Source organism: Dendroctonus ponderosae, unplaced genomic scaffold (genome assembly GCF_020466585.1).
Source record: "Dendroctonus ponderosae isolate FM_Combo_2020 unplaced genomic scaffold, Dpon_F_20191213v2 Dpon_F_20191213_1, whole genome shotgun sequence".
Classification (NCBI taxonomy): Eukaryota; Metazoa; Arthropoda; class Insecta; order Coleoptera; family Curculionidae; genus Dendroctonus; species Dendroctonus ponderosae.
Genome location: NW_026017110.1, coordinates 22917772 through 22933243, shown reverse-complemented (window position 1 = coordinate 22933243; position 15472 = coordinate 22917772). Strand labels below are relative to the sequence as shown.

At 34.0% G+C, this 15472-nt stretch overlaps 4 protein-coding genes across 13 annotated transcripts in view; 1 reads left to right on the top strand and 3 right to left on the bottom strand.

Annotated features, from left to right (window-relative positions):
- The window catches only part of LOC109536083 (palmitoyl-protein thioesterase 1), an 18613-nt gene extending 17773 nt beyond the window's left edge, over positions 1 to 840 (bottom strand). Inside the window, exons 1-2 of the mRNA XM_048670601.1 lie at positions 749 to 840; positions 611 to 685 (exon numbers count right to left, since the gene is read on the bottom strand). Of these exons, the coding sequence (XP_048526558.1) occupies positions 611 to 632 (22 nt within the window). The 5' untranslated portion in view covers positions 633 to 685; positions 749 to 840. The remainder of the gene's footprint in view (positions 1 to 610; positions 686 to 748) is intronic.
- Positions 1 to 12920, top strand: part of LOC109532831 (upstream stimulatory factor 2) — a 21934-nt gene extending 9014 nt beyond the window's left edge. For 4 of the 6 annotated variants that reach the window (XR_007282483.1, XR_002171450.2, XR_007282484.1 and 1 more), the window contains 2 exons: positions 5491 to 5713; positions 5963 to 7160. Coding sequence is in view for 2 of the 6 variants with exons in the window: in XM_019897895.2 (XP_019753454.2) it covers positions 10262 to 10290; positions 10438 to 10592; positions 11194 to 11429; positions 11493 to 11843 (771 nt within the window). In the remaining 4 variants the exon portion in view is untranslated. Of the gene's footprint in view, positions 1 to 5490; positions 5714 to 5962; positions 7161 to 10143; positions 10291 to 10437; positions 10593 to 11193; positions 11430 to 11492 lie in introns of those variants that run through there. The other 2 variants (XM_019897895.2, XM_019897893.2) reach the window with 2 other exon arrangements.
- On the bottom strand, positions 6745 to 9933 carry LOC109532826 (ufm1-specific protease 2). Of its 2 annotated transcripts, none has more exons than XM_048670598.1 (10): positions 9751 to 9933; positions 9551 to 9695; positions 9191 to 9493; positions 8877 to 9152; positions 8555 to 8818; positions 8105 to 8248; positions 7654 to 7781; positions 7456 to 7597; positions 7186 to 7290; positions 6745 to 7117 (listed from the first exon to the last, which is right to left on the bottom strand). In XM_048670598.1, the coding sequence occupies exons 1-10, from the start codon at positions 9796 to 9798 to the stop codon at positions 6906 to 6908; spliced, it is 1767 nt and encodes a 588-aa protein (XP_048526555.1). In that variant the 5' UTR covers positions 9799 to 9933; the 3' UTR covers positions 6745 to 6905. The 2 variants fall into 2 exon arrangements, with proteins under 2 accessions (XP_048526555.1, XP_048526556.1); XM_048670599.1 differs by having other exon boundaries at positions 8877 to 9137; positions 9751 to 9928.
- Positions 12921 to 13243: 323 nt separating the features above from the next.
- On the bottom strand, positions 13244 to 15236 carry LOC109532830 (toll-interacting protein). Of its 4 annotated transcripts, none has more exons than XM_048670605.1 (7): positions 15218 to 15236; positions 14967 to 15015; positions 14726 to 14840; positions 14462 to 14642; positions 13880 to 14081; positions 13659 to 13826; positions 13244 to 13594 (listed from the first exon to the last, which is right to left on the bottom strand). In XM_048670605.1, exons 2-7 carry the CDS (start codon positions 15009 to 15011, stop codon positions 13484 to 13486), a joined length of 822 nt encoding a protein of 273 aa, XP_048526562.1. In that variant the 5' UTR covers positions 15012 to 15015; positions 15218 to 15236; the 3' UTR covers positions 13244 to 13483. The 4 variants fall into 4 exon arrangements, with proteins under 4 accessions (XP_048526562.1, XP_048526561.1, XP_019753451.2 ...); XM_048670604.1 differs by lacking the exon at positions 15218 to 15236 and adding an exon at positions 15116 to 15206 and having other exon boundaries at positions 14967 to 15032; XM_019897892.2 differs by lacking the exon at positions 15218 to 15236 and adding an exon at positions 15116 to 15197.
- Between the last annotated feature and the right edge of the window lie 236 nt (positions 15237 to 15472).

The window sequence follows — 15472 nt, the reverse complement described above, 5'->3', positions numbered from 1 at the left end:
AAAAAACAGTCAGTCAGTCACAGCCTGTGACTCACCTGGCCTGGTCACATTAAAGAAAATATCGGAGACGGCTGTTACTGCTGTTCCCGATATTTTCTGTTCATTGAATATTGCTATTTGCCGAATCATGGCTGCGTGGATTCGAAAATCATCGGGCCCCACGTCCCACTCCCATACATACAAAACCTTACCACTTCACGAGAATAAAATATCTCCTTTAACTAAAACTCAGGCCAATTGACAACGCCGCGGGGAATCAAAAGGCACAAAGGCAGGTATTTGCCTTTTTACTTTGTTCAAATATCGAAATACCATGTTGTACTGGTCCTGACCAGCATCGTATGCGAGCCCTGTTATTTGAAATCACATGTTATTTTAAATATCGGTCACAGGTACCGACTGTTCCATATCGATATCTGTTCCGAAATACCTGTGACAAGTATTTCGGGTCATCCCTAGTACAAACCAATATTTATATCATGGGCCAAAATAACATGTGTCAAAAAATCACAGGTACTTGGAACAGGTAGGAGCTTGGAACAGTCACACATGGAACCTGTGACTGAAAAATGCCTGCCTATACTTTCTTACGAGGAATAATTATACCTACTTTTACTGGACCCCGCACTCATCTAAGCAGATCCATCTGCTGTGGAATGTATGTTCTACGAATCGCACTATACAACTGTATCAATAAAAAAAACCAGAAGTTAATTATTTAATTTTATAGGTATTAGTACGTACGTACAATCAAGTCGTCACTATATCATACCAAACATAATAACACCTGTAAGAGGCTCCTTAATCAAATTGGCAATCATACTTGATTTGAGTGAGCAACGACGAACGACGTCGATTAGTAATTATTGCGATTAATTATTACATATTTGAAACAAATTATTTTAATATCCTTTAACCGGCGTTAGGTTCGAATGCACCAACATTTGAATCCCAGCATTGAAACTCGCTCATGGTCACTGCCAATAACTTATGGGTAATTCTTCAGAAAACAACTATTTTAATTCCTAATAAGAAATCAATGTAACGCAACAACTCGCGAGTAATTTATTAATAATTAGTTTTGTAATGTGGTAATATACAAGCGATTTACTTAGAGGTTGAAAGCCATAACGGAAAACACTTGTTCCATATTAAGAAACCCGTGCGAGTYTCATAATGGATATTGCATTAGATCTGTTTAATTACGTATAATTTGCATTACGGAAAAATGTTCAGAATTGCCTTTGCTTAGTACGAATTGCTAACCAATGGTTAAAAACCAATAGAATTAGATGAAAATTAAATGGAATTTAAGTTCTAACTCAGAACACCTACATTTTATTTACTCTATTAATATGAATAACTAAAAATGGTGCAAATCCAAATTTTAAAGACCTATTTTAGTTATGATATAAGAATATTTTTGTTGAGTTTTGATTGATGAGTTTTTCCGAATTTCTTTCCCAGTCGCGCTGCTTGAGTAGTTTCACTAATTTATTTTCAATTAATTTGAATTAAAAAATGTTAATTTTCATCCAGTGTACGTATGCATTAGTTTCTATAAAATGTATCTATTTTGTTTGTTTCATCATGCATTTCAGTTTGTTTCTTGTATTGTTCATTCTGTCTGACTTGTATCTTGGTTAACAAAACATTAAAAATTTTACAATATTTTTGGATTGGCGTGTAAATTTGAATGCCATTTTAAGCAACATAAGGTATACATGTTTGAGTTACTTATCATTGCATTTCAGGTCAAAATTTACCAATTTTTCAAAGAATATAATTGATAAAACGCGTAAGTCATGAAAAATAAAGGCAAGTTGCTATTTATTTTAGCCACAAAGAAGATTTTCAAAATTTAAGTAAAGAATTGTGACCTTTTTGATTATCTCGTTAGTTTGGAATCTGCGCTCTTGTTACCTCTATAAAACCACATAAACTCCATAATTTAGAATAGCAAGCAAATTGTTGTTTTGCTTTGTTGGTGCAGTAATAAACAAGCAAAACTATTTGGAAATAATCTTTTTCAACAATGTAAAAAGAGTTTTTATGCGTTGGACATAAGAACCAATTGTTTGTCTTGAAGCATAAAAAACAAAGTTAAACTTTTCATAATCTGTACTATATTTTAAAGAATTTCGTGAGAACATCAATGACATAATACCTAGAATTTAGATTAGCAGAAATGTTTTAAATACATTTTCTGCAAACAAAAATCCAACGTTCTCGTTGCTTGTTCTTACGAATGATTAAATTTACGTTCGAAAGTTCTTATAGTTTTTTCGTAAAATTTTCACATTCTACCTTTCCTTTGATTGTTTAACTACTGAAAAAAGCTGTGTGTAAAAGTGTACTAATAAATCAACATGAAAACTTAGAACATGAAACAAATCGTGAAAATTAGTGTGCTAAACCTTATAGCCCGTTTTTTGAACAGTGTTTAACACTAAGATGCAAACACGTTTCGCAACTTCGACCCAGGCAATTTTTCCATATCATTGAAATACCATTGTATCTGTTATCTTGGAATAACCAACCGATCATAAACCAAAATTTTAAGAAATTAATGGTTAAACAGAATATGTATCACATGATGATACTGAACTAGTCGAAGTCACTTTCGATTCAAAGTCTATTTTTTGGCGTTTTATAAATATTTAAAAACTTTAGTAGTGTCGCATAAACACTTAAATAAATGGCATATGAATATAAATTTATAAAATATTATAATGTATTCCTAGTTAAATTTTCTCGTTCAATAAATGTTTTGATTTTATTTAACTTTCATTAGGAACATTTTTCACATATGTAATGCTAAAAATGTGTTTTTACACTCTGTACACAGATATCTCGATATTAACTGCACTCAGTAGAAAAATTAGTGACAAAGGTTACAAATCTCTAAACTAGTCAATAATGGACACATCATCTAAAAAAACAACAAAACAAACAGAAACATTTCGCAACTTTAAATAAAACTTTAGTACAAATAATTAAGTAATTTTAGCGCGTTTTGGAGCGCAACCCAATCTTCCATTACGTCACATCTTAATAAGCTTAAAACAATCTCATATTCCTTATTATATTACTATGAAAACAAATATCACCGCATTTTCTTTTATTAACTCGCCGGATCGGTCGAGCAAGGTTTATCATTGCCCACGTACTACCTATAGTAACTTGGCGTCAATTATACAAAGTTATTCGATTTGTAATTTATTCCGCTATTAATGTGTTGAAGTCAAAGTTGCAAAATTCGTGTTTATTGGCACCGTATAACAATAATTAGATATTAACTGGCTGTTTACTTTGAAGCCAAATACAACCAATCATCGTTGTGACATTGTGATAAACAGGGAGAGCTGACTGCATATTTTTATTGGATTTAATCACATTGATGTAAGTTATACATTTACTTTCTCTATATTTGAACACTGGGGACTTTAAACCATCAGCCCACAACAAACAACTATTTAAGCACTTATTCCACACCTTATTACGATGCAAAGTTCTAGGTGATATTTTATTCATAAGTCATATTCACGTCTACCGTATAAATGTCCGTAGGTTTGATAATTTTGTAAAAAGCTTCTAGTCTCCAAGTAAAAAAATTATACACTGGCAAAGTTAATTTCATTATTACTGCTGTCTGGCTATCTACATATATTGTTTTAAACTTCACTACGACATAGTACCTATATTAAGTGCGTGCTCCAATTTCCTCTTTTTTATAAAAATGTACCTAATTAGAGAAAATTGACGCAAAGTTTTTAATGCTGTTTTAGAGAATTGTAGTCTGCTGAAATTAAATTATTGAGATTCACGCCCCGTAGAGCCGTATAAATAATTTCTAATGCCCAACAAACAGTTTACAAAATTATTTCTAATGTTTTTATATTTCATTTTATTATAATTATTCACACATTTGAAAGTAGTCAACGTTCTTAAAAACTAGCGGTTTACAATAAAACGATATCAATTTTTTTTTTGGTTTTTTAATAAGTTTCGTTGTTAATTAAAATAATTTTTGTTTTCTACGCTTTACCTTCTCTTTACGTTTAATAGGTTTCCTGAGTTGCTGAAGCGAACTTCAGGTTTCCAGCCTTGTATAAAGTTGGTATTATTGCAAAAAAAATTCAAATCGCTTATATTTTATTCAGTTCTTAACTTATTCATCATATTTCAAACAAACACGGTTTGTTTTTTCGGAGATGCCAATTGAATGCGCTACAAACATTTACATTTTCAAGTTTCTGCTAATAAATAAATATATAAATCTTGATATTTCAATGAGCGGTACCGGGGCTAACGCGTAAACCGTTAATCATGAAAAAGCAAGCTTTTATATTTAGTTTTACAAGTTCTTTCATTTCAATAGCTTGGATTCCTTTAGAAAGTTTATTTGATATTTTTCTTCACTTTCTATTCAAACGCGGGCAAGAAACTCTGCTTAGGCAAGTATATAAACTAATAAAAAAATAGAATTGATGGATTTTTAAATGGAATTCAAACAGACAGGCATAGGAAAGTTGTACCAATTTAAATAATTAAACATGTCGCCAATTTTTGAAACTTGAATCATCTATTTATGACATTTTAGGCAATATTTTAATGGTAGATTTGAAATAATCTAATACAAATGCAATGCAGTCTCGCGTGTTTGTATTATCTTGATTTGCAGTAATATGATTTACATTGATAAGTAAAGTTTTTTAATAGTTGGTCCACTTCATAAATTTAAGTATTTAATTTTAAAACATATAGAGCGATTTAAAGCAGCATTTTGGCTTCCAAAAATATCCATTTATGGCAAAAGTAATAACTCAAGTTCAAGGCTCAATACAGTAAATATCTATAAAATAAAAGTAATTTCCTGTCGAGGAAAACATAGCGACGCAATATTGCGGAAAAAATTACAGGATATCCCCAATAAATGAGGCGCCTACGGCATATTCCTACAGGCCCCATTTAACTAATGGAGAATGTCATTTATAGGTGAAGATCACGCGATTACACTTTAGAAATCTAACAAAAAAACAGTTTTATTGTCTGCATTGCATGAGTGCTGCAGCACTGTTCTCGTTTAATAAAATAATTCAACCTAAACAGAATTAAGCACTTTTACACTAATAAGCTTTCGATTTCTCTTGCGGCAGCACTCAGCTCATTAATTGTCCATATCTTATTTAATTTTTAATTAAAAATTATTACTCCCATATTAATATTTTTGGTACCAATTTATACATACATCCTTTCTATATTGATCGCAGATTAGATTATTATTGTAAACAGATCACGTATATCTAGCATGAAACAGGTCCAGGTTAGCAGAATGTTTAAACCCTGAACGCATATCATGCGGAGTGTTGCACGCCTTCAATGTTCAACGTACTTAAAAGATCAAATGAAAATTTATGTCGACCGGTACACCTAAGTCATGATAAAGATAACGACTACATAAATTTGTTATGTTTTTTCCGTTTTCAGTTGTGCCATAAACACTTGGCAAGTTGTTTCCCGAATATCAATCACTCGCAGATAATCGCTGGTGCGTGTTGGTCAGTTATTAGTACTCATCAATGATAATGAGCAGTGAAACAGATGGCATGGCGGACAAGAAGAATCAGATCAGTCTGGTGGACTTTGCAATTTTGCAGTTTTTCTATGCATTTCAAAGTGTTTATGACAGGATCGTCTCGATTTTAAACTGGTAAGTTTATTAAGAAAGTAGTAAAATTAGTTCAAAAATGATTTTTGAAACATTATTCAAACTGGGAATAAAACTTCAATAAGCACACACATCTAAAGCCTGCATTCTAGCACAATTTACCAAAAAATATATCAATATCGCCTATTAAGCGCAAGCGGAAATAACTGAATTTATGACCGACAAGATATGAAAATATAGCGTAGATTAAATATGAATCCTCAGAATAATGCTGATATATCTGTTTTATAGGAGTTACTGGAAACAACAGCCAGCTTTGGAAGCGCCCCCACAAAGCCCCACAAATGAGAAACGCCATTTTATCCAACTATACAAGACAGAGCCGCTGGAAGAAGGCGAACAACCGATATGCTTTATAAATGTAATCGAATTCGACAGTTCCTGTCCCGAAGAAGAGATTAGGAGAAGAAAGCGATCGTACGATTTTTCAACTAACGAAAGTATTTTAAAGTATCAGCGCCATAAAAGAAGTCGAAGCGATAACGAACTACAACGGTTTTACTGCAGTAATTTACGGTACTAAATTACCTCGTGTAACTTTAACAACCTAATGAAGACTGAATCACTATTTTGTTAGCAATGGTGACATGAAAGATCTAAGAGGATTTCCAATAGTCGCTAATTGTCTGTAGCTTGCGGATTTAATTTTATACTTAATTGCTATAACGTACACAAACATCACTAGATCTCGATATATTAACGAGTTTTATACCCAGGTGAATGTGATATTGATCGGTGTTTAATGTAGAGAGTTGGACACTTCTAGAAATAATTAAACTGATAGAGGGATAGAGGATTTATATGTTAATTATTAAAAGTATTATACATAGTAGTAAGGTAGTAAATTAACGTCTATCAAGCCCTTGAAATAGTAACACTTGTAAAAAATAGTGGCTTGTTTTATTAAACCTGCATTTTTAAATACAAAAGCCGAGTGACAATACTAATTCGTAGAGCAAATACAAGTCTTGTGGATGGGGCGGACTGGAGAAGGCAATTTAATCAAAAACAACCTGGATAGAAATGTGTATTACACCACCAAACTGTTACAAAAAAAATAAAATTTTAAATTACCTTTAATTTAGTTGAAACCAGCTTTACTTAAAATAATTGATATACCGATATTACTTGAAAATTACAGTTGACTTACAAAACGGCAATAAAAAAAAGTTTCTCATACTTCTCTAGGCACCAAGGGCAAACACATGTTGTAATAGGCAGTTTTATTCCAGAATTCAACGCCTTTCCAACCGCACCAGCCTTTACCTTGAATAATGTTCAAATCCTCACCTCCAGTATAATGAGGATCTAGAATGAGGAACTTCAAGTTCCCAGTTTGTTGATTATAATCAACGCCTAGAATTGTATGCGCCAGTACACCTCCACCTTAAACAACAAATGAAACAGTTAATAAAACTTTGTTCTCGCATTCCTTTATTTAAATATGAACTTACCTATCATAACAGGGGATCCGTGAGTCTCGAAATGACTTACTAATTCTGGTCCTTTAGTAGCCATATCTTCCCCGGTACTTACATAAAGAATCTTCGAAGTTATGCCTAAAATATTTGATAGAAAATAATTGTACCGTCCGTCCACAAAGCAACAATCAAGATTATAATTTTCTGAGTTAATTTTAATTTTTAAAACGTCCTAATTTGAATCCTTTTACGTTAATTTCATTAAATTTCCTAAATATGCAGTAATTGGTCAAATAACAATACCTAGTAGAGAGTTTAAAACATAGCTAACTTCAGTGGATCCTATCCACTGTCTCGAATCAATAAAACTTCTGGGTTTATCACCCACATCAACTAAGCACTTTTGAATCTCTTTGAATGTGGGCACCTCTTGATCGGTGTAACCCTACAAGTAATAAATGGAAGTAAAATACGTGTTTTACCTGACTATTGGCGACGTACCTGCAACTTATACCAAGATGCTAAGGTTTGCAGTGATCTATACGCGCAACCCCAGCCATTATCATCCAATCTGTTCTGGCAATAATGATAGTATTCATAATTTCCTTTTACTAGGGCTAATTTGCCAGCTGTAATTTAAAAAGGTCAATAATAGTTTTTGTGGCATGACTAATTCAGATTAAAAACACACACTTTCGATAAAGCCTTTCAGTACATATAAACTGTGCTCTGATACTTATTCATGCACCATTATATCCAGATATATATTTGTGAACATCAGTATTTAATGGTCGAAGTAAAGCTTAAACTGAAAAATAACGCTCTCAAGCCCGAAGGCTGTAAACGTTCCTCCTTTCTTCTATCGAGTTTATGGAACTGGAATTTCTGTTTGCATGAACGCAGTATGAAATCAAATTTAAATCTCGCCTAGTTACAAATAAAGGCAACTCACCATTATTTGTTGGCTTCAATCCTTCATGAACATTGATCAAAGGCCCACTTTTTGAATCCGAAAAGTTAAATTGATTGGACTTTCTAAACATCGGCATAATTTTGCTCAGCAATAAACTGTCATGTAACAATTCCCTCTCTTTTCCTAGAATACATATAAACAGAAATATGTATTAATCGAACCAGGCTTTCGCGGTCATGGTTTGAAACAGGGAAGTTTTCCCGGCTTTTAGGCCGTCGTAAAAACAATGTTTTTCTAACGTTTCGCGAGTATGAATGGCTTGTATCCTCAGAGATGTTTCGCTGGAAAACTGACGCTGGATTGAGCTTTATTTGAGCTTGTTCGTCACAACGATGGCTTAGAAGCGCAAAAAACTCACAAGTTTTCTTACTAAACTAAACTGTAAACTTACACGTTTACCCTCAACCTTAAAAAACGAACTGAGCTTACTTAAGTCTTCTGCTGATTCCGCAAACACTATTCGTGTGACGAAATGTCCGCAATCTTTTGCAAAGAAATGTTGAGTATTTGGCAACTGTAGATTTCCTTCGATTGGATTTTTTTTTATATAATATTGAACAACGCTCTCATATAACTTTATGTTTTTGATGGCACATTCCAGCAGTATATCATATATTCTTGACAACGTAGTACCTCTACTAATTGTGGCCAGGAAATCAATTTTTATTGGAATGTTGAGTACAGCCATTCGCTCTGAAAATGGTCTTAATAGAATTGCTCGTATTCGCAAGTTGTTGAAGAAGCCACTCACTTTTACAAATGATTACAACAGGTGAATGTCCATTCAACTCCTTGCTGGTGTGATCTTTTGTCACTCTTTTCATTAGATTTGCATCTACTATTTCCAAGCCTAAAAAGTGTTCAGTTTTTTTCTTTTTCTGTCCTCCTTCCCCATTTTCATCCTGACATAACTCGCTAAAGGCTGGATCTCCAGTTAAACCAATGATGCCGTTTTCACTGTCGCTTGCAACGAGCATTACATTCTGTTTTGTTAGAGTAAAAGCCATTATTCCTGAAATTCCAAACGCTGCTCAAAATAATAAAATCGCACCTTTAAGACTTTACCTGATGCTACAGATTTCCTTAACACAGTAAAGCTATTGCTGATACTCTCCTCGTTTTGCTCAGTGTTTATTTGAAACTCTCCCTGTAGTCTTATATGGACAAACTGAGAGTAAAAGTCTTGGATTGAAATTATTGAGCTACTCGAACTAACTACTTTATTGTTGGATACAATGTTACACTGAATATCATTTTCGACTATGAGCTTGACTGAGAGAAATATGGGATTGTCTGTGACCTCCACCTTAGAACACCTGCCCAGAGCTCTTTCAATATCAATGGTACCTGAATAGGCCTCAAATATCCCTGCAAATGTCGGTTTTAAGCAACACTCCCCATAGGGTGAACTTTCCCAATATTTACCACAAAAGTCTACTTCCGCTGGTAAAGAATATCTACTAGACACGTCTGATTCATTATCAAGCTGTAGGCCTAATATAAAATGAGTGTCTTTGGCGAAAATACCATATAGTTTACCAAAACAAGGCTCTTGTAGAGTTTTGAGCCTCTGAAAAGATGTATGAGCTACAAACCAGAATATGGAAAAGCCTAGGCAGACTTACCTGCACTAGAAGATCCAGAATATTTATTCTGGGCTTCATTTTGCACATATATTACTTAAAATATGTTGCAAGTGGACTTTCACAAAATTACAAATGATGTGGCAGAGACAAGTACTTGTCTCTGGATGTGGATCTGAAATTTGTGATTGCCTGTCACTTGAGTTTCAAATAAGGTTTATCGCTATTCTTCCCATTGTGTCAAAATAAGCAAAATAGTGAGTGGTACAGGTGACAGGATGTGATTTTTTAAATTTATTTGGAACATATTTTTTAAATATGAGAATTACGGACAACCTAGTCAAGAAATATGCCTTTAGGGACATTGTCAAATGTTAAACTCGAGCTCTACGAACGGTGCTCTGGAGAAGAAAATTCTGGGTACAACCAAAAAATGTTGCGTGAATGTCAAATGTCATTACCATCCTAGCTATCACATGACCAACTTTTGTTCCCGTGACCAAAATCGCACTAAAATTCAAAATTCTTGAATAAAATTCGGATTTAACCTTCAATGGACATTCTGGATCCTCTGCGCCAAAGGTACAGCATGGTAAAGCTTTAAAATGCACTCTAGTTGCATTCCTTAGACTATTATATAACGCCATTGGCAAGGTCACAGCAACTGATCACTTTGGATAAGTGCTTGTTGAGGGTATAGTAAAAGACAACCGCGTTGTGATCTTTTAGTAAAATTGAAACTGCGAATTCCTTAATTCTGGACGACCTTAAAGATACCCAAATGGAAAGTGATGACGAGCAACCCTCTGTCGAACATCTTGCTCCCCAAACCTTGCTAGAAACACCTGATACGGACGTGCAATATTCAATAAAACCGTCAGATGGTAAGCATACAGTTATTTAATCTAATTAACTTATGCAAAGGACCAGGTTCAATCGATGACCTCCCTGTCTGCTGTACCTATTTTTAGTGAACTAACTGATAAACAGCAATTCAATTTTTTTCTTTTCGAGCCAATCCAACCTCACTTTACTCGGTCTTGCACGGGTTTACGTCCTAGTGTGGTCCCTAGAGAAAGTAAAATAATTATTTTTACTCTTACTTATTTTACTTACTCTATGGTGTGGTCCTAGTTAAGTTCACGTGAATGCTTTTGTTCAGTTTTGCTTAATTCCACGCGTGGAGCTAAAATTTGTGAGTCCTAAAACTGGGTGTTAAAATGATATGGGAAAAACCCTTAACTTACAAGCAACTTTATTTACATCGAAATGCTTAATACTGCAAGCCACAATGATGACTGTTTGAACGGATAATAGAATATGGTTTGAGGTGCTGGTATTACCAGTGTAACCTTGCTGTAAACTGTTAAAAAATGCACTTCTGAGTGGCAAGTCAATGTAGTATATACGATAAATCCTCATCAAATTCTAAATTTTCACTCATGGTCCACTAGTATAATGTACATATTATTCATGTTTTTCTAGGTCCAGTAATCACCTATAGAGTTTTGCAAGTGCAAGATGCATCAGAAAATTTCGTAACTAGTGGCTCCTCGTTTACCACTGCTAGTACTCTGCCTGAGGTAATCGCAGGTGCCAGTTTGAATGGTCCCATTTACGTTATCGGAAGCACTGATGGATATGCTTCACCTACCGGTTCCAGACCAATTGCACCAAGATCAGCTATTTTGGAAGCACCAGTTGTGGTTCAAGTTAAAAAAGTATGCTTTCCGTGGATTTTTTTTGCCCCGGGCATAGTTTTCTCTAAATTGAGCAATTTGTAGAAAGACGAAAAACGAAGGACTACGCACAATGAAGTTGAAAGACGCAGACGTGATAAAATAAACAACTGGATAGGGAGACTTGCAAAACTCCTGCCAGGAAATCCACAAGAGGTAAAAGGTACTGGGCAGTATGATGGTCATTCGAAAGGAGGCGTTTTGTCTAAAGCTTACGAATATATAATCGAATTGCAAACTACAGAATCGCGCATGGGCATCTATATAAAAGAAAATAAGAAACTGTCGAATGCAGTCGAGAACTTGAGGTCGACAAATTACGCCTTAGAAGCAGAAAATGCCGAACTTCGAGAGCTTCTTAGAAGTCAGGGAATAGAAGTTAAAACATCGACGTAGCTTAGGTCAAGTGTGGTTTGTTAGGAACGATTTCACGTAGAATTCCTTGCTTTTGCAGCAGTCCACATGTACATGAAGTTGATAAATATTTGAAATCTACAAGTGCATGAAAATCGTATAGCACTGAAGTAATACGATATCCTTTTGACTGATTGCAAAAATTGCAATATATATATGGTTATCCGTATATGTTCAATTCTTTTTACAAAGAGCTGCTAAGTTTTGACCTATTAGGATTGATATAAATCAACATCCACTTTTATACAGTGTTTGTTAAAGGTATGTACACTATTCATTCATTCGATAGGTGAAAAATACCTTTAACAGCCACCGTGGATCGTAATAACGAATAAAAAATTGCGTAGCCGTAAAATTATAACGATACTGGTAGTATGTATATATCGCCTTAACAGGAAAAGCACTGATTAAGTTAATATTGCCCTATAACGATTTTCTGCGATATGAGTTGCTGATAAATGCAAACTTAAATTGGATTTGTTGTCCATTTTTTTAACTCAGTCATTATATGTATTTGTTGTAAATTAAACGCTCAGATAACTATAAGCATGCCTGTTAAGCTTGTCACAATCACTTTATTAAAATCTGAATTAAACCAGTTTTATGTAGAACATCGACTATGGCTATTATTATTTGACTCAATATACATTCGTATATTCATTCGCATTTTTCATACGTGTTTTCGCGTAACTTAAAAATGACAATAGTAAATATGTAGTACGGAAAATGACGGCTTAGATGCTTGTTACAATTGAAAATGTAGAATTTATATTGCGAGAATTTCGTAAAACAGCTTAGTTTTCCTCGTTCCTTCGCGTTATATACAGAAACGTCAATGTTTCAGATTATTTTGGTTTCTATTAATTGTACGAGTTGTTTATTATTTTATAAGACTTAGGTGACATATCTTTTCTATTTTTTGTTATGTGGTATTTTTATTGCCTAGTTATATAACATATATTTATTAAAGGTAAATCTAGTTTATATTCTATGTTAACTAACAATGTGCATTGTTACTAACTAGCAACTAAAGTTCTGTTAATAAAACATTCAATGATAGTAAGTTTCATAATTCCACTCAATATCGTTCGTTTATTGGTTCGATAATTTTGGCGCATTGGGTGAAGCAAAACTACCGAGCAAAAAATTATTCTTCAACCAACTTTTTAATTCCAGCATTTTGTTAGGAGGTACCCTTTCGACGTGTCTGAATCTTAGATACGAACAAAATGTATATTAACTCAAGTAATATTTACAAAAAATGAATACTGCAGATAACGTTTCATAGCTAAATACCTTTGCCAATGTGAGTCAAACCTCCTGTATATCAGGGAAAAAGCTGTTATTGTTTGCAGGTTGTCTATGATAAAATAATGAAAGAATAACATTAGCATACAGTTTATTTAATGAGACAAGACCCTTACTGAGTATAACACTAATTATTAAAATATGTTGCTAAGAGTAAAATATATAGTGATTAACTACATGTAATCACGAGACACCTGTTAAATACTTAGACCATTATTATATTTGGAAATCACATTAAAAAAGGATGCAAAAATTGTTTAACCAAAAGTTATGGCAATATGTATTAGCAAGAAAAAGGATTTCTTTGTAACACCTCAATCGGCCATTTGTAGGAGAGAATTAATGGTTCTGTCCTTGTTTCCCCTATTTGCTTCAAATACAGTTTTAATCACTTCTTTGTCCAAGTTGGGGAACATTTCTTCAATCTGAAATTCAAGAGAAATTCGGGCGCGTTCAAACAGATATATATAATAATCAGGATATTATTACCTGTTTCAGATCAGTTTCGCTTAAAACAAGCTCTAACGGTGGCAATGAATCTCCGGCTTTGGGAGAACGATGAAATACTTTTATAGGAGGCCCATGCGGACCGCCAACATCAACTCTTGGAACAAGCATCAGTTGGTTATACGGCTGATACACATATGGCCCAGCAGGCTGGAAAATATGATCTTTAAACAATTTAACATTAACTTATGAATAAAACATACGCTATAAGTCATAACTAAGAAGATCATTCCTTCCACATCTTCGCCTTGTTTGCCGCTTAGTTTATACCAGTTCTCATCCGTTTCACCAGCCAGAACCTTGGGCGGTATAGTAACGAGAGACCAAGCTATTAACTCATCCATAGTAAATGATCGTTCGTCAAAAATTTCGATGCTTATTGTTTGGATTCCTTGGGGAACCATGCTGAAAAACATTTTTATTCACACTTTTTGCCTGAAATATTTGCGAAAAATCTACTTTTCAATTGTATTTTACATCTTTTTAAGTGGGCAATACATATACTGTAAACTGCAAATCTTAAAATGAGAACAAAATTTGCAAGAATCACATTATCATATTTTATCTAAAGTGTATTATTTTTGCTTGCTGATTTCTTATTCTTTCCAAATTTACTTTTTGCTTGAAATTTTTTAAGCGTTTCTGAATAGTATTTCAGTCAGTCCAATCATTCTTCGCATCTGCTGAGTTTCGATTCACTAAACCCAAAAATGCGTAAAATAAGCCTTGATTGAAAGGTTTGAAGAGAAACGTTTGGAAAATTTACCAACTACTACTAAACATACCAAGAGATTACTTTATTCCATCTAGGATTCTTTCCTCCGTTAGGATCAGTGGGAGTTTCATAGGTTGAATGTGCAATTCGAATGCGACAGTAGGGATCCATTCTGGTCATTCCATAATTTTTCGTTAGTTTCGCCTGGACAATTGTAATGTTTAGCCTGCCTGCTGCATTAGGAATGGCTCCTACAAACAACAGATTATTTAAAATTGGCATATTTTTGCCGAAAAATTCAATCAAATGGCAAACGCCTTGTTCTATTACTAACCCACAGTGTATTGCTGTTGCAAGGCAATAGCAGCTTGACGATCTGCAGCTTCTTGCTGTTCTTGGGGGGAAATATTGAGACGCAAAAAATCTTCTGGGAGTGGTCCCAACAGTACCTAAAAACGAACATTGACTCTCACCAAACTGATTTCTTAGCCGGTTACATTCCTACAGTCTAGAACATGATTTCCATGCTAGTTTTGCATCTAAAGAAGCTTTAAATCAAGAATTTTAAGACTTACTCTGTTTCTTCGTTCCCTGATTTTGTCAGAAACAGCCGATGCCATCGCTCTGTAAATGTTATTTGCCTGAGAGATAAAATTCATATATTTGAAGCAGAAACAGCAGTATTTATCTGTTGCATTGAATTAAGGATTTTATTATTGTTTACCTATATATGCCAGTTAATTGATTATTATTTTGACAAACAGCTGATTTAAGACTAACACTTCTGCGTCTCTTTTAAAGAACATAGAAACAAGGGGAAACTTACTTGTGACTATGGAGCGGCCTGACACACACAAACTTAACTTAACCTCACTTTATGTGGTTTCTGATGTCACAGACTACATACTATTTAGACCTCCCAGTCTTTTAGCACCGCTGGCAGCGCTCTTGCGGTCTGAGACACCTAGCTTTCAATTTGGCGCAACATTCAATTTTATTTTAGACTTTTTAGGGTTATGGGATAAAAAATACACTGGCAAAGCAATTGGATCAATATGTATTGATATTTTGTACACTTGTT

What these genes read in the sequence shown, in the direction of transcription:
- LOC109532826 (XM_048670598.1), bottom strand. Translation starts at nt 9,798, where the DNA reads ATGTGCAAAATGAAGCCCAGAATAAATATTCTGGATCTTCTAGTGCAG. An exon ending in TTCTGGATCTTCTAGTGCAG is followed by an intron (nt 9,696 to 9,750) that starts GTAAGTCTGCCT and finishes ACATCTTTTCAG; the next exon opens with AGGCTCAAAACTCTACAAGA. An exon ending in AGCGGAAGTAGACTTTTGTG is followed by an intron (nt 9,494 to 9,550) that starts GTAAATATTGGG and finishes CGACATTTGCAG; the next exon opens with GGATATTTGAGGCCTATTCA.
- LOC109532830 (XM_048670603.1), bottom strand. Translation starts at nt 15,050, where the DNA reads ATGAATTTTATCTCTCAGGCAAATAACATTTACAGAGCGATGGCATCG. An exon ending in GCAACAGCAATACACTGTGG is followed by an intron (nt 14,643 to 14,725) that starts GTTAGTAATAGA and finishes TGTTGTTTGTAG; the next exon opens with GAGCCATTCCTAATGCAGCA. An exon ending in TGGAATAAAGTAATCTCTTG is followed by an intron (nt 14,082 to 14,461) that starts GTATGTTTAGTA and finishes AATGTTTTTCAG; the next exon opens with CATGGTTCCCCAAGGAATCC.